General features: G+C 35.0%; 1 protein-coding gene across 1 annotated transcript in view; it reads right to left on the reverse strand.

Moving 5' to 3' along the window:
• LOC128559402 (protein mono-ADP-ribosyltransferase PARP14-like) overlaps positions 1-21,784 on the reverse strand; it is a 78,383-nt gene that overhangs the window by 25,155 nt on the left and 31,444 nt on the right. The window contains exons 5-8 of the mRNA XM_053550832.1: positions 9,663-10,385; positions 7,893-8,143; positions 4,600-4,707; positions 1,906-2,067 (exon numbers count right to left, since the gene is read on the reverse strand). Of these exons, the coding sequence (XP_053406807.1) occupies positions 1,906-2,067; positions 4,600-4,707; positions 7,893-8,143; positions 9,663-10,385 (1,244 nt within the window). The remainder of the gene's footprint in view (positions 1-1,905; positions 2,068-4,599; positions 4,708-7,892; positions 8,144-9,662; positions 10,386-21,784) is intronic.

Raw genomic sequence — 21,784 nt, forward strand, 5'->3', positions numbered from 1 at the left:
ACTGATCATCTGAAACAACGTAGATCTTCCACTCGACAAGACTGACACAGCAATGATGCGATTTACTCAGCGAATATGATAAGAGTGATTAAGAGTGCAGATTAAATATTCCTAGTCCATCCTGTATACATATTTGTCAGAAACACAAAAGCCTGGGTGCTTACAATATAGAGAATATTTGTTTGTTTCAGTGTAAGACTGAAATATCTTTCACGAGTGAACACCAGATGCTATATTGTAAGATACTGTGTCATTTATATTTTGATCTTACATGTAAAACAAACAAATTTTCTTTTTATTCCATGTTTTGTATAAATTTACCAAGTTTGTCCACGAACAGGCTCAATCAAACCGAGCCTGCGACATTTTCGTTTTTGTCGTGTTGAATTACCTGTGGAGTTTCCACTTTTTCTATTTTATAGTTTCTTATCAGTCATAAATATATTTTGTATTTCACTGTGAAAATACCAGATACATTTCGGTATTTCGCTGGAAAAACATGTAATTAAGTATAGCAATTAGCTTGGCATGTTTTAACACCCTTCATAAAGTAACGGTGCTCGGTGCTTTCTCTCTCAGTGCAATCTAACATTTTCTATAGTTACATTTAAATCCCTCAGTAGTGTCAAAGTTTTTTTTATGTTGTTGGGTTTGACGAGACAGAAAACAGATCCAAGTCCAAATCCAATATAGCTACCAAAAGTCATTTTATGGAGTATACTTTAACAAGACATCAGAATACATTGAAACAAACATGTGTAAATTGTGGTGGCTAATTTGTGCCTTTTCGTTATTCGTTGGTAATGGCGCTCCACTGAACGTCGCCCCGCCGAATGTAATTAGCTGGGCATGTTTTAACACCCCACCGAACGTCTTTATTGCGCCCCACCAAACGTCGCTCCGCTGAACGACGTTTTGCGGGTTGACGTTCGGCAGGCTGACATTCGGCGGGGCGACGTTTGGCAGGGCGACGTTCGGCGGGGCGCCATAACGATATTGGGCGAGGCGACATAACGATATTTGTCGTTGTGTCGCTGCGACAGAACAAAACAAGAGCATCAGCAATGCGGAGCAATATACGCCTGAAGTTATGACCTTTTAACCCTAAATGTGACACTAACCTTGAAGCGAGCAATAAAAACATGCCTTCTGCACGTCGTCTCAATGTGGTGAACATTTGTGCCAAGTTTCTTTAAAATCCTTCAAGCAAGTGGACACGAAACAAAGTCATATGACCTTAGACCCGTAAGTGTGACCTTGACCTTGAAGCAAAACATGCGCTCTGCAAGTCGTATGCCGACATTTTTGTTAAGTTTCTTCGAAATTCTTCAAGGGTTTAAAAGTTACTGAGCAGACACGAAATTGTTAAGGGACGAACGGACACCGGTGTCATTATATTATTATTATTATTATACCAGATTTATATAGCGCCCTTTTCATGATCAATTTCACGTTCAAAGGCGCTTTACATAGTTCAAATGCAGCCACACAGGGCGCATAATTCATCCTCTACTAGTACAGACACAGAGCGATCTGACCAGAGGGACAGAGTGAGACAAAGCCCCCATGACAGAGAGATCAGAAATCAGATACAGGCTTGTCCGGCTAACTTAGCCTAGCTCGTTGCGAATAGACAGCCTGGTTCTTTAACGTGCTCAGAGTATAGCACTGATACACGCAAGGATTGCCTGGGTTCCTGACCAGTACACCTCTAGTTGGGTGGGAAACACTGAAAAGCGTTTCTGAAAATTCCTGAGTAGCTGCCGGGGATCGAACCTCCGACCTCAGGATTGGAAGGCATGTGTGCAAACCACTGAGCTATCCGTCATAATATAATATAATGTATAATAATAACGAAATGGCACAAATCAGCCACCATAGTAAACTAATATATTTTTATCATACCCCTTGTTGTCCAGAATTGAAACGATATGTTATCACAATGCTTTTGTGACGTTCAAATCCTGTAACGTATCGCGAGCTTTTACTGATTTCCATCGTTCCGTCTGGCTGGTCTCCGGTAATTGTGCCGCAAACTTTGCCACATGTAGGGCACACCATTTTAACCTATTGATAGGTAGAACAATTAATTAATGACGACTGCTTTGGTACCTACTTTTCTAAATTTTAAATTTAGTTATCAAAGTCATGTGTAACTGTAATATATTAACGCCCAAACGAAAAAAATGGAATCTGAAAAATGTTCACTCTCTTTTGATTCGTCTTTGTTTCAAGCAAGCAACACCAAATTTGTTATTAGTATTTTCATCTAGCATATCTATTTGATTCATCAAATCTGTAATCGGTCTCACCGTTTAACTTTACCTTTACTTTTTTGCAAAACCAGATATAATATATATATTTTTCTAAACATTTACAGGAGTGGAAGTAGGAATTGTTCTGTATTTAGGTTTATCTTCAATAGTTTTCAAAGAGAAAACTTCATGTTGCTTTTGTGTTCACAAAATGTTTGTAATAATCAAGCAACAATTTAAGCCTAAACTGATAATAAAAAGTGCTGGTGACCAAAATAAATGAACTAAACAACGTAAAGACAATACCCTTTAACAAGAAGGTCATGATCCTATATAGATCATCTGTTAAACTTGGCCTTTGACTCATCAAGATAAACATTCTGACCAAGTTTCATGAAGACAGAGTCATAGATGTGGCATCTACAGTGTGAACAAGCTTTTCCTTTGATCTGAGTGGTGACCTAGTTTTTGACCCCACATGACAAGTTTCGAACATGACCTGGGAATATTTCAGGAAAACATTCTTACCATGTTTCACGAAGGTAGGGTTATAAATATTGCCAATAGAGTGTTTACAAGCTTTTCCTTTGATTTGAGCGGTGACCTAGTTTTTGACCCCACACGACCAAGTTTCAAACCTGGCCTAGGAATCATCAAGATAAACATTCTGACCAAGTTTCAGGAAGATAGTGTCATACATGTGGCCTCCAGAGTGTTAACAAGCTTATCCTTTGATTTGACCGGGTGACCTAGATTTTGACCCTATATGACCCAGTTTTGAACTTGGCCTAGGAATCATCAAGATAAATATTCTTACAAAGTTTCATGAAGATAGGATCATAAATGTGGCCTCCAGGTTGTTAACAAGCTTTTCCTTTCATTTGACTCGTTGACCTAGTTTTTGACCCAACATGACCCTGTTTCGATCCAGGCCTAGAGATCATCAAGAAAACATTCTGGGCAAGTTTGTATCAAATCTAAGCATAAAAGAAACCACTATATGGCTGAAAGGACCAAAATAGAAAACTTTGCCACTTTCAGGGGCAGTAACTCTAGAACTCATGATGGAATCTAGCCGGTTTTCGAAATGAACCGAGAGTTTATTGTGACTTAAGCTGTGTGTAAGTATGGTTAAAATCAAAAATAAAATGTCACTTCTTTCGTGTTCACAAGCCAAAAATTAACAAATTAATTAATGGGTCAACCAGAGACTGTAACTAAGGAACCTATGAATGCATCTGACAGATTCATTACGGAATCCAAGAGTTATTGTTATTAAAGATATTTTGCAAGTTTGTACCAAATCAAACCATCAATGAAGTCTCTATAGGGCTGCAAAAGCCAAAATAGCACATTCTGACCCTTTAGGGACCATAACTCTGGAACCCATGATAGGATCTGGTCATTTTTCGAAAGGATTCGAGGTATTATGCCAAAACAAGTTGTGTGCAAGTTTAATTAAAATCAATTGCAAAATGTGCTCTTTATCGCGTTCACAAGCCAAAAATAGCAGTTTGGCCTTTTATGGGGCCATAACTCTGGAACCCATGATGGAATCTGGCCAGTTTTCAAAAGGAACCCAGATATTATGCCAATACAAGTTGCGTGCAAGTTGATTAAAGTTGGTTGCAAAATGTGGTCTCTATCATGTTCACAAGCCAAAAACAGCAAATTTTTGCCCTTTAAGGGGCCATAACTCTGGAACCCATGATGGGATCTGGCCAGTTTTCGAAAGGAAGCGAGATAGTATGCCAGTACAAGTTGTGTGCAAGTTTGATCAAAGTTGATTACAAAATGTGGTCTCTATCGTGTTCACAAGCCAAAAATAGCAAACTTTGGCCCTTTAAGGGGCCATAACTCTGGAAACCATGATGGGATCTGGCCAGTTTTCGAAAGGAAGCGAGATATTATGCCAATACAAGTTGTGTGCAAATTTGATTAAATTGATTGCAAAATGTGGTCTCTATCGTGTTCACAAGCAATTGTGGACGGACGACGGACGACGGACGAAGGGCGATGACAAAAGCTCACCTTGTCACTACGTGACAGGTGAGCTGACAACCGTTGTCACTTTCAAACAATTAAAATATTTGAGATTTTAAAGAGTTCCTATTATTAACATTGATGTTGTTCAGAATGATTTTGATATGAAAGTTACTGTCTTTTACCAATAATTAAGGAGAAGTAAAGAAAAAACCTGATAACGGAAAAGGTGAATCGAACAGCAAGTTCAAACTTATATGGAATTAAATCACTAAGCAACTTTTTCTTTTATTGGCAATTGTATAACAAAAGATTCTGAACTCGGCATCTTTTTATCTGACAAAAAAGAATCATAACTCACACGAAAATAGCCTTCGATACATTCTGTACAAAATGTATGTCCACATTTCAGTTTCTTTGCATCGGTCACTTTGTCCATACAGATGACACAGTCTTCGTCAGCAGCTGCCTGCAAAAGCAAACAAAGAGAGTGTAAAAAGTTCCAACATAAATAACCAGCATTAATTTTCATAACATCACGTGAATAAACGAATACCATATTAAAGAGAAAACAACACGCTTAGTACTTTGGTCCATTGAAGTGCTATTAATGTGCGCATTATTGAGAATACAGTAATGTATGTAATGTATAAATTTATGACATTCAGAAATGCATCAATGAAACACAGATTCTAGTTAACAGTACTTTCTTTCTTAAATTTGTTTTTTAACAATTAGCTCATTTCTAATTGTGTCATTAACTCTACAAATGTAATGTATACACTGAAATATTACTCAAAGAATTCTTGCAGCAGATATTTTAAAAGTTATTTTTACGGCCAACCTGATGTTTTAAAACAAGCACATCTTAATGGTTTAGAGGTAGAATCTATGTAAAATAACTCCATATAATTGGTAGCATTGATAGTGTTTCAACTTCCCATTATCAGAAATGGACCCCTTTAAGTACAAAAGTAATACAATTTAGTACTTCTAATTTGACTGCTTATTGTACACCAAGAAATATACAAGACGTCGTGCTTTGATTGTATTTAGAATAACATTTTCTTCAAATTTACGTAAAATTATGTCCCTAGAAGCAATGTTTGTTGTCGAATATTATCAAATACTAGAAACTAGTTATTTTGTTTGACAACAAGCAACTGTTTATCTCATTCTCTGACATTTATACGATATTTAAAGCTTTGAAATCTAAAACCAAAATCTAAATAATCCGATCGTAATATGACGAAAACATTCGAATGTTGGCTTGTAGTTTATTTAAGAAGATCTTATGTTGACATTTCATTTTACTGTACAGTACAGTTTAGGAATATAGTTTCTAATGCATGCTAAAAGTATAAAACTGCATTTAATGGAATATGCTGTATCGGTAAAAGCAGTAGCATTAAAATCTTTATGTTGTATCAGATATGCTTAAAAAAATAATTTTGTCTACACTGTCGAAAATCGAAACGAATGGCATAAGTTATGAAGCCTTTGAGAGCCAATTATCAAAATAGAAAAAGTAGAAACTCCACAGGTCGCTCAACACGACAAAAAAGAAAATGTTGCAGGCTCGGTTTTATATTGAGCCTGTTCAGTAGTAGTGAAAATGCATGCTACCGCCCACGCCCTCTAACCCCGGGTTGAGCAGAACTCAACATTTACAGATGCTACAAGTACAAAAATCAATTTAGAAACATCAGCAGATATATTCATACGGCGGTACACATGGAACATGCAATTACAGCATGTAATTCCAAGAAAACCGGCGTATGTCCCCAATTAAAATAATGGGTTTGTCTTAAACGACAAAACAATCGGCAGAACTAAACAAACTGGAATTTAGAAAGGGGGTCTGAGATTATGGAGCCTGTATATCACAGGAACTGCCTAAAGACAAAATTAAAAAGCAGGCACCATATCCGAGAGGTGCTTATACAATACCCAAAGCTATGAAAGCGGGAGTATTGGAACCACATAGGCCGAAACCTTCAAGCTGATATACTAAACAGTACCAATAACACGACATAAAAGTCGTGCTGAACGATCTGAAAAGACTGAAATGGTACAACTTTTCGAGATACTGCTATTAATGTCATGAGAACGAACTTTTGTAACACTGTACATAATGAGTATCAGTGTCACTTAATTAATACATTTAATTATGCACATGCCTGGAAATAACCGTATATCATTTTGTATCTGTGTATTTGCTGTGTAGTATGAGTAATGACATTTGTGTACGGTAAGTTTTATCTGTAACTTACTGTTCATTGCCAACATCTTTCTTAATAAGGAGGTATTAAATCTATAAGAAGTTTATTGTTACTTGTCACAAATATTTCATCGTCTTCTAAAAACGTCAAATAGTTTATCATTGTACCATGTTCATTAAATATCCATTCATATATAAACAAATATACATCTGAAAAAGACGTAAATTCTTGACATGACGACTTGCACTAGAGAATGACAATATCAAGTTATATGAGACCGTTCAGCACGACTTTTATGTTGTGTTATTGGTACTGTTTAGTTCCTAAGCTTGAACATTTCGGCTTGTGTGGTTCCAATATTCCCGCTTTCTTAGCTTTGGGTATTGTATAATCACCACTAGGATATGGTGCCTGCATTTTAATTTTGTCTTTTGGCAGTTTCTTTAATATGCAGACTCCATAACCTCGGATCCCCTTTCTAAATTCCAGTTTGTTTAGTTCTGCCTGTTTTCTACTAGCGGATGTCTCTAAATAGATTTTTTTTGTACTTGTAGCATGTGTAAATGTTGAGTTGTGCTCAACACAGGGCATCCATTTCCACTACCGTCCATGAACAGGCTCAATCAAACCAAACCTGCAACATTTCCTTTTGTCGTGTTGAGCGACCTGTGGAGTTTTCTTTCTTTTTTTCTATTTTACTTAGCAGTGCGAGACCGAAATAAAATATTTAACCTATGAATTGTAATCTTGATTTTGAGTAAGGGGTCTGAGTCTTGTATATGAGCTTGTTACGGTGACTGTCTGGATCATTCAGTACTTTCAGTACATGAAATGTCACTGTATAACAGAATTCCACATAAGCCTGTGCTGGCGGGAGGGGGAGGGGGAGGGGGTGCGAGAGCGTGGCGGGTATTGCACATTTCTTAACCTCTCGTCAGCAAGGGCACACATTCCAATACTTGATCAACCAATAATTTCAATGCAAAGTTAAACAAAATCTCAAATGAAATGTGATATTGTTATCTAAGATTGTCTAGGTCCTGTTACTGAAATTATCGTCTTATTTTGGTGAACGCTGTGTCCATTTTAATCTCCATGGCAAAGACACAAAATATAGTTTCAGCCATGTGAGGGCGCTTGTAAAATGTTATGCTATCTCTGAATAATATGCACTCTCACACTCAGTAGTTGACATCACGAGTTAATGTATTCTCTAGTTAATATCACATTTACAAATAAATCAAAATATAGCACAATAGTTTTATTTCAAGAGCAAGTCAATATTTTTAACGAAACTGCTTGATTCAGTACACCTAAATGAATGCAAATAATTCTACGAGAAATACTATATAATTATCAGAAAAATATGAACAATAGATACACAAGTCCTTTTTAGAAATGTAAACCCTGAATTAAACGGTAAAGCACTTACTAGATCATCATTTACAACTTCATTACTTGGCTTTGTATTCTGCTCTTGAGACAAATGAGCCCTGTCGGTGTCAGAGATTTTCTGTACCATTTCATCAATGCATCGTTTGAAAACATCTTTCACTATATCAGCAATGCCCACTTCATTTATCACCAGATGTAATGTAAGTCCGAGCTTCATGTTCTTTTGACAAAACTGGATCCATTCATTAAACAACGTCTGTGAACTATCCACTGGACCTATAATTTCACCTGTTAACCGACATTCAACAAAGTTATGTATAGATTAACCATTTGTAATGTACTACTTCGATTCTAATATGTCTTAAATTACTAGACTTTCTATGTGTACATCAATAGCTCAGTTATGATAGCACTATTTCTTGGTCGATACAAAGAGGTGACGAGACATCAACGTAATCGTGTATTTTTAAAATATTTCCGCATCTTTGCTTTAAAGTTTGTGAAATTGATGAATAGATTAGTGATGGTCGTCTTCATAATAATAAGTGCGTTTAGGGCGTTTCTCTAAGATTCGAGTACATATATACAATATTATCATCTTGCACTGGTCAGTATAAAACACGAGCCACGAATCTGACTCCTTTACTTTGATAGTTTCATACTGTATCAAGTTCTTCACGGCAAGAATGGCATTTCCCGTGAATTCAGAGACCTGAGTTACGTTCATTATATTTAAAATACACCTCCGCACTTTAAAAACGCACCACTCAGAAAATAGGTCATAAAATTTTATTTTATATGACCACAAACAAGGAAAATTTAACAAAAATCGGTTAACAAAAACTGTTCATTTCGTCCTATTAAACAGCACCACCCTCCAAGTCAAAATTCACAGACGACCAGTATGTCAGTATTTTTATTTTTATTTTTATTAGAGATCACGAATTTATCAATTTTATATTATTTGACAACTCACATGTACAGTGCACATGCAAAACGTGCTAAACGTCTTACCTGTGCATAATAAGTCACGGATGAGTGGTTTTGAATAAATATAATTTTAATTAAGCGACAAGTGACTAGTGTATTGGAAAAAGACATTTGTTATCATTTAAATTAATATTGGAAGACTTTATGCGTGAAATAAGTAATAAAAAATCTCAAAATTCTATTTCGTGAATTTTGAAACTGAGGGGTACCAGATATAAACATCTTAAATAAGTAGTTTTTATTTATAGATCTGTTTCATTTTTGCACATCTTATGGAAGAGATATTGAGATTACTATATAATACAAGAATGAATAAATTGGTCTACTCAGAAAGTGTAATTTGTGTATTTATTAAGTGGTGCGTTTTTAAAGTGCGGAGGTGTAGTACTGAGCGGACACGGAAGATGGCATTGATATCTTTAGCGAAACATACTGTATCTAATGTATAGCTGCGGTAAAATTATCTAAAAACCCTTTAACGATTGAACGAATTAGAATATCAGATAAACAGACACTGTGATTGACACCGTATAACCATGTTTAGTCCCAACTGATAGGGAACCAAGGACAGCAAACGATAGACTTGTATTTTAAAATGATTGAACACATCGGTATTCCATGATGAACATTTGTATTTCATAGAATTTATTGATGAATTACAGAATTATGGTATGGTCTGGTCTCAGGGACATATAACCATACATAAGTTGTGGTGTGATTACTATGGGCCTAAGTACCAGCACGCTTTAACGCTTAGTTTGAACAACAAGCCCAAACAAGCAGGGCAACACCAATAATATAAACAAACGTGTTTTACCTGCTGTTCCAAGCAATGGTAAAGCAATGGCCTGAAATTCTCTTGTTTTCGCCTCTTCTAATATTAGTCTGTACAAATCGGCGAGTATATTTAGATCTTCTATGGAAACAAGCGCATGTATTATCCAAGCATATTTGTTTCTGCCGCCTTCTGTAGTAATTACCTCACCAATTTTCCTTTGACGTCGAAATTGCGTTTCTTTGTTACGTCTATATTCCCAACCCCCATTTTCCAACAAATATTTTGATATTGTTCCTTTGGTATCTCCCTTACTTGTTTCGCTGCATACTACTGCAGTGATACCATCAAGGTGCAATATATCTCCAGCATACACTTGAACTTCGTTGGACGAAGCCAATGAACATACCAATTTATCCCCGTAAGATTTGTACAATAATTCTTCCCTAATAAAATCTGTAGTAGACTTTGGTATGACCCTTCCCGTACAGTTAAAGCTTTCTCTCTCTTTAGTATTAGTATTCTTCTTTCCTTCATCTGTCAAAGTGTCTTGTCCCGCTGGCTGTTTTACATAAACACTTAGTGTGGAGGGTGCGGGTTTTCTTTCAGTGATCATGGTGGAAAATGTTTTGTGGACGATGTCAATCATATCGTGATTGTTGTCCACGATGTGGATTTCTCGTAATGATTTCTTTTTGTCGCCGAATTCAAGTATTGCCCTTGCATACTGCTCTGCGCAAATTTCTCTTGGGACTCCAAACGCACCTAAAATCACGATTTAAAATATTCGCTACGGTAATAAAATTGTTACAAAGGTCCGATGTCCCACACCTAAGGACAATAGCACATATCATATGACCTTAATAGCGCAATACTTTGATTTCTTATGGAAAACAATTACTTAAAATTTAAATGAACTCCATTTCTGGATTGCAGAGCCTTGATATTGCAGCTGCGAGCCTAGATGGCATATCGTCTCGTTATGTGATATTAAAATCTATTATCCGTTATTAACAAGACATGACAAATGTAGCGGTTTTGATCTCCAATCTGGACCTTGACATTGGAACTTCAGGTCTAGTTCTTGCACTTGACATGTCTTCGCGTTATATGAAATATTTGTGCCAAGTAATATCAAAATCAACTGACATTGGAACTTAGAGTTATGGGCATGCGCTAGACATGTCGTTATATTATGGGCAAAACATGTCGTTATATTATGGGTAAACTTTATGCCAATCGGACACGAAACAGATCCTGTAAATCTTTGAATTCCGAGTTTGACATTGGCATTTGTGCCTCACGCTTTTTAGCGTCAAGTAGAGAATCGGTGCATTGTAATACCAAAATCTGTAGATGGATTGCAGAGTTGTAAGCAGGGCACAAAGCAGAGCATGTAAAACCTTGACCTCGGAGCGTTTCGATGTACTAAGTGCAATAAAGTAAAACTGTTTGATCAAATTTCATCAAAATTTATGTAAAGAAGCCATAAAGCGGTTAATTCATGACTTAAAGCCGTTTATTTATGACGTGTTTCTTTTTCCAGCTCTGGTGGTGCCTAAATGCAATACAGCGTATCCATTCGCAAAATTTAGAATCACCATTTCAAAACAGGTTTGGTGAAGATCCATCAGTGATTAATGTCCCTACACGCAGTTTAGCGGAATCATTTGACCAACTTTGAGAGAGGTCCATGCAAAGATGCTGCAGACCTAGTTTATTGTATTTTGTTTAGTAATTAATATGATTTAAGACGACGTCCCATTTGGTTTAGCTGTCCTGCACCAAGGTAGAACTCGATCTGTAGATCCTCTTAGCAAACAAAATTTCACAAAACAATAATACTACCCAGTGCAAGGACTAAAATTGTCTAACTAAAAACTTAACCATATAAAAATCATTGGATCATTGGACTTTGTGATACATCACAGGACCGTTACTAACATCCTTTCCAGATAACTAGGCAACTAAACGTGGGTGGTTTATTTTGCAGGCTTATATCATATTTCTCTTACCTATAAGAAGAATGTGCTGGACTAAGTGTCATTGTAATTGCATAATGGATAATTTTTAGAAACTCAGATACTTTCCTTTTTAAGGTTTTCCACTGTGTTCCTTTGTTTGTTCGTTTTGTTCTATGTGTTGGCTGTGTGTGTGTGTGTTCCTTTGTTTGTTCGTTTTGTCCTAATGTGTTGGCTGTGTGTGTGTGTGTGTGTGTGGTGCACGCGTCTGCGTGCTGTGGGTTTCGTTTTGAGGAGGCTGCGTTTTTGGTGCGTGGCATTCCCTGTTTGATAGTTGTCTTTGTTCTTTGTTGAGAATACCGTTGTCAGGTTTGCCTTGACTGATTTGTCAATCAAATTATGTAAATCTTCGACTGATAGATACAAACATTTTTTCTTGTGTTAAAGCACAGGGATCCGGCACATGAGTTTAATGACTTACTTTTTAGTCCTATAGCCATAATCATGAAAAACCCATACTAATATAACTACTCCCTAGACAAGTGTTCTAACCACTCAGAGGCTATGTTTTCAATTACTTTCTTTATATGGCCAGGAAAAAACATTATTTTCAAATTTAAACATTGTCTTCAATTATTCAAATGAATCAACTTTTAAAATTACCTCAACACATTTTCATATATTTAACTGTTTTTGGACATTCCGACATGGTATCGAACAGTACACAGAGCGAATACTAACTCTGACGACATCGCGTAACAACGGAGCAAGCTATAAGCAGTCAGTAAAATTCACTTCTATTCGTACAGCGCCAACATCGTCCTTGTTTCAAAATTTTTTGTTTCTAAAATCACTAACCGCTACCATTTTAACCGTGTCCAACGTATATGTCGCATTTACGGCGGGTTCGCTAAATACACGGTATATTGTACGTTCCATTACCGGCATTTCCCGTTGATTTTGTCAACATCCTACATTGTACATGGTGAGGTAAGAAAAACTACTTATTTTCATTGAAGTTCAATGTGTCTAAAGAAGCGATATATTAAGTTCGAGCGACATATAATTCACGCTTCCCATGGTAATATAGTTTTGGCTAGTTATTCTCTAGTTTCTTCTAACATTCGAATGCGATATATTAAGTACGAGCGACATATAATTCACGCTTCCCATGGTAATATAGTTTTGGCTAGTTATTCTCTTGTTTCTTCAAACATTCGAGTTAACTGACGTGTGAAGTCGGTTTCGAACTCGGATGTTCACTTTCAAGTTCACTTTCTGTCTCTCAGAACAATTCTATTGACTGTTCACCTGTTTAACGCGAGAATAGAATAACAAGTTACTAATAAACATATATAGTTTGGCAAAAAATGCTGACGTAGGGGTACTATATGCCAAAATTAGTGTTGTACGTCCCATAAAACGACGCATATGAAGAAGTTCATCATATAAAAAGGTCATTCTCTTTAGCCATTCAGACAGTAGTTACTGATTTTCTTCATTTGAGAGCAATTTCAGTTTAATATTTTTCTACTTCAGTATACATGTTATAAGTATTGCATAAGAAATAATATATAATCCTGGGAGAACATTCTTTTTCTTGTTTTCAAGCAGAAACTAGTAAGTGTAATTCAGTTATCCAAATTCTACCAGATTTTATTGATGTTGTTATGGCAACCAAATTTTAAGCCATGCACCATGAGAAGTCAGAGGTTTATAAATAAAAGGCCCTTGTTGAAACCAAAAATACACGGCTAATTTTTCAGTAAAATATTATCAAACTGTCTCTAAAGATGCCAAGTAAGTGATATACATTATTTGTCAAATATACACGATGCACGACGACATCAAAATGCTTTCTAAACAATAAATTAGGATAATAGGTATATGTATATCACCTGAGACACAAACCATAACAGTGTAGACATGTTTGACCTAGTGATTTCATGGAAACAAATATCCTGGCAAATTTTCATTAACATTGGACCAAACATGTGGTCTCTTGAGTTTAAACAAGTATTATCTTTGATATGACCTAGTGACCTAGTTTTTTACCCCATATTCAAATTTGACCTAGATTTTATCAAGGCAATCATTCTGACCAAATTTCATGAAGATCAACTGATAAATACAGCCTCTATCGCATTCAGAAGTTTGTTGTTGTTGTTTTTTTTTACCAAGTGTCCTATGTTTTGACCCCAAATAACACGTATTCAAACTCCACCTAGATTTGATCAAGCCAATTATTCTGAACAAATTTCATGAAAATCAATTGAAAAATACAGTCTCTATCGCATATACAAGCTCTTTCTTTGATTTGACCTAGTGACCTACTTTTTGACCCAAGATGACCCTTATTCAAACTCAACCTAAATTTTATCAAGACAATCATTCTGACAAAATTTCATGAAGATCAACTGAAAAAAAAACAGTCTCTATCGCGTATAAAAGGTTTTTCTTTGATTTTACCTAGTGACTTAGTTTTTGACCCTAGATGACCCATTTTCGAAACTGGCCTAGATTTCATCAAGGTTATCATTCTGACAAAATTTCATGAAGAACAGTTGAAAAATACAGCCTCTATCGCATACACAAGGTTTTTCTTTGACTTAACATAGTGACCTACATTTTGATCCCAGATGACCCATATTCAAACCTGATCTAGATTCAATCAAGGCAATCATTCTGACAAAATGTCATGAAGATCAATTGAAAAATACAGTTTCTATTGCATACACAATGTTTTTCTTTGATTTGACCTAGTGACTTAGTTTTTAGCCCCAGGTAACCCATATTCAATCTTTAACTAGACTTCATCAAGGCAACCTTTCTGACAAAATTTCATGAAGATCGATTGAAAAATACAGTCTCTATCGCATTCACAAGGTTTTTCTTTGATTTGACCTAGTGACCTAGGCTTTGACCCCGGATGACCCATTTTCGAACTTGGCCTAAATTTCATCAAGGTAATCATTCTGACAAAATTTCATGAAAATCAGTTGAAAAATACCTCTATCGCTTAAACAAGCTAAATGTTGACAGACAGACAGACAGACAGACGACAGATGACAGACAGACATCGAGCGATCACAAAAACTCACCTGAAGCCGCTTATTCCCGATTCATTCAAAAATAACGTCATGGCTCAGCGGACAAGTCATTATCAAATAGAGCATCGTTTGTTTCGTTGTGCGGAGACTGCATGTATATATCTATGTATGTCCATGCACAATAAATTTTATACGAGTTGTATGACGAAAATATTTTGCTTTATTATATACCTATATAAGTTCTGTTAAAATCTGCTTGTATTTCACAAGTAAATATGAAAAGACAGAAAAAAATCCGTATTGTACATTTAATTTTGTATGTTACCAGGACTAATATCATTAATAATGCATGACTTCAAATAAACGCTAAATTGCACCAATTACCGTCATCGCTGTGACAAATTACCGGGGAGGATACCCAAACCACTTCTGCATACTATGACAAAGTCTTAGCTACTTGCCTGAAATCAAATATATCACTAAAATTGTTTCTTTTAAGATATAAACTTTAAATATAGAAAATCCATTACAATGGCATTCTATGACTGTCATTTTTTCTTAATTTGTCAAAACAATTTTGAAGAGAGATATGTTTTGGTTTTCTTTATATGGTGTTGGTGGTGCGAAAGTCCTTTTTGTTAATCTCAATGGGAAGGTTATACGATTTTTGTTTCTTGACTAATCGAATCTCGACTGAACAGAAAAGATCATGAATAAGTATGAAATCTATATTTTCACATTACATTGTGCATGAATTTCAAATTATTTGCTTAAAACAGGATGAAAATTGTAGTCGCCTTTTGTTCTTTATAGTATATTTCTCGATTCAAATTATTTTACTTAAAGAGAGTTTCATAACGTTATGCAGCAAAAAATAAAACAAAATGGAACTTTGTTGTATGCGTCTTTATAACGTCACAGCACGTCTGACGTCATGTATGTTTACGTTAAAATAGTTGCAAAATGCACATCTCAACGTAATTGAGCATAAAATAAAAAGAAAATGTGCTTGTTTTTCGTGAATATTGAATATATCTCACCTCGAAGTGAAAATATTTGAAATTTTCTCACTTCTCAGTGAGATATATTCCATATTCACTCAAAACAAACAAATATCCTCTATTTATTTCCTGACCAATCGGCGACTTAATTGTATTATCTATGGGTTTTTCCAAAGTCGCTTGATTTGTACAAACTCCAACGCAGTGATCTCCCTTGCCGCTTCGCTCATTGATCACTGCCAACACAATGTTTTTAGCTAAAATTCAGCTAAGTGGACTTCTTTTAGTTATATAATCATTTAGTTATTTTTTCCCCAATGTTTTCGAAGTTTACACTTCTATTAGCACAGGCGAATGTTCCATAATGAAAAAGATAATGATTTTGAATGAAAACAGGTATTTATTTACACCACCGGTAAGTATCCTGAAACGAAACTGAAAGTAAACAAACGAGTATGTCCACGTTAATCTTTGATGCGGTTCACTATTATAATGCTGCCATTTGACCCAAGCCGAAACGGATGGAGGCTTTTGAATATTTTCCTGCTGGCCAAGATATGTTATTGACAGAAGTTTGGTATATCATATTAATATGTATGTTAATTTAAAAACCGATCATCACGTGATGAACTATGGTCACGTGAATGTTGTGGTGGCAGTGATCAATGAGCGAAGCGGCAAGGGAGATCACTGCGTTGGAGTTTGTGATTTGTAATGACAGGTACTTACTTGATTGAAACATTTGATCGAATAAAATAATGAAGTGTTGGAGACAACCTCGGCTTTACAGGAATTTAAATTTGCCTGTTAGTTTAATGTTTTTATTCACAATTTGTATTGCAATGGTTGCTTTGACCAGAATGTTACTTTACTTACTGCTTATAGCTTGATTCGTTGTTACGCGATGTTGTCAAGAGTTAGGATTCGCTCTCTGTACAGTACGATGTCAAAAAAAAAAAACAGATACATATATGAAAAAGTGTTGAGGTAATTTTAAAAGTTAATTCATTTGAATAACTGAAGGCAATGTCTGAATAAGAAAATAGCGGATAATGTTTTTTCTGGCCATATAAAGAAAATGGTTGAAAAAAATAGCTTCTGAGGGGTTAAAACCCTTGTCTAGGGAGAAGTTATATTAGTACGTTTTTTTCATAATTATGGTTCTACGATTAACAAGTGAATGAAGTATTGCCATGCAATACAAAGTCCTATACTGGAAGGCACCTAATTTTCTCTACTGCAGTATAACATAATGAACTGATATCTGTCACTGATGTATAAACAATATTGTACTATATATACAATATGTTATAACAACACACTTGGATTAAAATGTTTGTTTGTTTGTTTGTTTTGGGTTTAAAGCCGTTTTTCAACAGTATTTCAGTCATGTAACGGCGGGCAGTTAACCTAACCAGTGTTCCTGGATTCTGTACCAGTACAAACCTGTTCTCCGCAAGTAACTGCCAACTTCCCCACATGAATCAGAGGTTGGCAGTTCGGGGGCTCAGCGCAAGACTATTCTAACTAGGTATTTTACAGAAAATGGTTATTTCACATTTTCTGTTACAAAATCTGGAATTACATAATTCTGTCAGCTATTGTGGTTATATTCCAATATTTTTTTTTTTTTTCAAATACCAAAAATATATTCTATTTCCAGGTATAAGTTATTTTGTGCAAAACTATTCTAACTCAAGTTAGATTAGTTTTGCAATACAGTTTTATATCGTTACAGGTCTCACCTAAATGCAAAACTATTCTAACTCGAGTTAGAATAGTTTTGCAAAAAGATAATGTAACTGTAACTTTGATATGTTTTATGCAAGACTATTCTAACTATTGTTGATGATGTCATCATATGAGTTTATGATGTCATAGCTCTTTTGGCACTTATGATTCTATTGTATTCTCTGAAAATGTCTGCCAGATTATGATTTTTTGGGGTTAGCCATCTTTTATAAAGCAGAGCGGAAGACTATTTTTGAAGATTCCAAGAAATTTAAATGTAAGTATCACAGTTTTCTTTTTAAAAAGGTCCTAGTTTATGAATCATATTTTTTACTATTCATTGGCACTAAGTCTTTATAAAGAGATGAAATATTTTAGAAACAGAGTCCCTTATAGAGTGAAATGATGAAAGCCTTCTAATTATAGCTTACTTTATGTATGTTAAGCCTTGTCTAGATATTTTCGCACAGTTCTCATAAAAGATCTGACCATTATTGTTGAGCCCCCTTGCGGTGGGCTCAACTTAGTCGTCACTTTTGGCAGGTTGGTGTATGTGCGAGTGTCCGTATGTAGGCATGCGTCCGTCTTATTTTGTCTGGACCATAACTTTTGCATCCATGGACCAATCTTGTTTATATTTACCTCAATGAGGAGTGTCCTGGACAAAGCCAAATGTCAAACTGAAGTTTATCCAGAGCATTTTTTCATCATGCATGGTGGGATTTTTATGTAAATTGACATGAATGTACACCATTTTAAGACAGAGTGCCATGCACAAGAACCAGGTCCATAGGTCTATAAGGTTGAGGTCACACTTAAGACAGCCGGAGGGCTGGACATTCTGCCCATGGGCATACTTTTTCTGATTTGAAACCACTTGTCAGGAAAATCATGTTCTATATTGAGTTATTGACAGATCATATTTTTTTGTGACCTGTTTCAATGTATTTTTTTCCAAGTTTGATTTTTGATAATGATAAAGTACCGTGACAAAGTGACCAATTCAAAATGTTGTACATGTATTTAAAATAATGTGCAAACAAACGTTACCAAGAGGCACAAATCTTGAAACTGTACAACTGTTCCAGATCCACAGGACCTTGCTTTTAAGTACATATTTATAATGTTTGTTTGTTTTGGGTTTAATGCCGTTTTTCAGCACTCGTTTCAACACTTTATAGTGAGTAGGTTATAGGAAAAAGATGTTTCCTTTTGTGAAGAAAGCACCAAACTTTGTATGTAAGTATTTTGAAGTATGCTGAATCCAAAAAAAAGGAGGAGACACGCAGTTCGTTAACAATAATTAGCTTAAAATGAGGCCCCAAAAAGGGACCTACATTTTATTTATTTTAATCATATATTTTTGAAAGCAATGTCCAAAACGTTAATTTATTGCCTAAATAAGTAACTACTATTGACAAGATATTTATTTAGTTACATATTATACACATTTAATATATATGCCACTGACAAATGACATAGATGAGGCCCTAAAAGGGGGAAAATTGTTTCAAATTTCATTTACAGGATGACTTTATTTTTAAGTGTGAATATTATATCACTCAGGTAAACAAAACTAATTTTGGTATTAAATTAAATCAAAATATTATTTAAACATTCTTTACATTCTGAGGTTCATTAGGGGTATTTTACATACTGTAATTCATAATTATAATCGATTTTACAGTACTTATACTGTACATGGGGTACCGTTAGTTCGATTTCCCTATTCTTAGCTGCCAAAAGAGCAGCTAAAGAAGGGGTTATCTGTGTTTTTCTTTTAATTCAATATCTTATTTAAATTCATGTAAAACGTATTATACAAAATATAATTTAATATATGTTTTTCAAGACAATTAATGACTTCAAGCTAAAGCATACGGTCATCTTAATGCTTTCTTTACAACAAAAGAAAATGGAATGTGAACTAAGTGTATTGTTGTATTTATTATTTCTAATTTTTACTATTTTCAATGATTCTAATTTATTTTGAAGATTTCAAGTTTTAGAATCAGTCTAAATTCTGCTGTCTTGAAAATAGCACTGGTATTGTATGATAGATTAACCTTTGTACGGTTTGAACCAACGACCTTCCTATTGATCTGACAACACCTTTACCACTAGACGGTCTCTCTCACTGAACCTCTCCACAGAGCTTATAACTATAAACATTTCTAAAGTGCAGTGATTTACTGCAGACACCCTTAGAACGCAAATAGTTACATATAAAAATTGTTTAAGATGAAAATATGATACAAAAATAAAGAAAGTCATACCAAATAGAGTTAGATGCAAATTTTTGAAGGTAAAGATTAATCTATTACTTTATAAACAATGTCTCCTTAAAATATACTGAGCTACAGTTATCATGCATATTAATTAAGCGTTTGACAAATAACGAAACAGTGTATTTTCTGTCTTAGGTTCCAAATCGGCCTATATAATGATATCATGTATCTGATAAAGAAATGATCATTCAGAACATTGTACTTGTGGGTCAGAGTTGAGTATACTCTGCATTTCGGTATAGCCGATGGAGCTCATTCAGCACGAGTAAAATGGCTATTACAGGCCGTCCTGGTTATAATCATAGCTGATATGTGCTCTTTGTCCAATACTGTGTTAGGAATACCTCTCAGTAGCGCAATAATTACTTGTTTAGGGTAATGTCCCAAGCATGTTTTCGTGAACTTACAAAAGTTGAAAGAAAAATAACAATCAAGATACCCTAAACAAACAACTTTTAATTTAAGGTGTAACAGCCCTTTCAATATTTAACTAAAACTGTAATAGATTTGCCAGTATTTCACTCTCTAGCACACATGTCTTCAAAATGTCTAAGTACACAGGATTTGCTTGATACATTTATATCTGCCTTTGTATGTATTCTTGTAGTTACACTGATGAGTTTTCTCCAACTTACAGCAGCTAATTATGAAGCGTATTACATAATTAAAGCCAAGTACCAGTTTTCTTGACCATTTCCAGTTGACAGGATTAGCAATGTCAATGTATGCTATAAAGTCCCGTCTACAACCTGCTTGATGCAATATTTTTTGCTACATACATGAACATCTCTCAGGGTGTTGCTTTCAATGCGTCTAATTGCTTAAGAAAATATATTCTCTGGCTTCATTTTTATATTTCTTTGCATGACAGAGCAACCTATCCTTCCAGTTGCCATGTGCACTTCTTGAATCTTTTAACACAGCCTAACCATATGCAAAGATATCTTTTGCCTTGCAAACGTATTGAGACAGTATCACAACCAGATAATGCGTTATAAAGAATGTTAGCTTCATGTCTACGTTCTTTGATGTGTATTTTCCTGTTAGAATTTTGTCCTTGTTTTTATGCAAAAAAGACTGCTTACTACGGAATTAGTCAGCATATATCAGAACTGTTTGGAACGGCCAAATGAAGCTACAGCTAACAACTAGCAAACTGTTTTACTATAGGAAATAACAGCGTGTATCAGTGTTGGTTGCTCGTAACATTATCCCTTTGTGGTTTTGTTTTTATGCATCTGCGGCAAACAAATGTGTATCATGTCGCATAACAGTTAGTGCACCACATGTTGTGACTTCAAACTTTTGCAACAATACATGGTCATGTTATAAACAAAGGTATCAAGCTGTAAGACAGTAAATGGTGCCAGATAAAATTCTAGTTCCTAAAGAAAATAGACAGCATGAAAACAGGTAAATTACCTGATGTTCACATTTCTAACATTTATATATGAAGCCATGTTTAGGTAGAGACATAAGGTATTAAATGTATGTAGCTTACATTTTTGCATTTTCTTAAAGAATATTGTCAGTGCTGAAAAAAAAATCAAAAGAAAATTGGGGGTCATGTACTTCAGTCAAACAAACCAACAACAATAACAACTAAAAATGATACCCCAAATTTTATTTCAATAACAGATCTGTCATGCTATCATATTATTGCGAAAATGCTTCCTATATGTCAAGGATAGATCTCTTATGCAAGTTTACAAGTTTACAAGTTATGTGATTTTTCAGCAAAAAAAAAATGTAAAAAGGAAGGAAAAAAGCAAAGACAGAGCAAAGAAGGAGGACTCTTTGAATGCGCCATTTTGCGACTACCATGATTTTTTTCCGCGCCAGGTTTCTATTTAGTGTCTTTATACCCTAACTGTGGCACTTGCATTGCTTAATTATGTTGAATCTGGATTGACCAGTAAAGACACTTGACTTTCATTACTATGTGCAAATATAAAATTGTCAAACAAATGTATCAGAGAAGTACTGGGAAACCTGTTACAATTCTTAGATATCTATTGAATGGGTGTAATTATCAGTTTCTTTATTTTATGGGTCTTTGGATGAGTCATTAGATTTGAAAACATGATTATGTCATAATTATACTGTTATGTAACATACTAAAACGATCCATTG

The sequence above is a fragment of the Mercenaria mercenaria genome, chromosome 9 (assembly GCF_021730395.1).
Source record: "Mercenaria mercenaria strain notata chromosome 9, MADL_Memer_1, whole genome shotgun sequence".
Classification (NCBI taxonomy): Eukaryota; Metazoa; Mollusca; class Bivalvia; order Venerida; family Veneridae; genus Mercenaria; species Mercenaria mercenaria.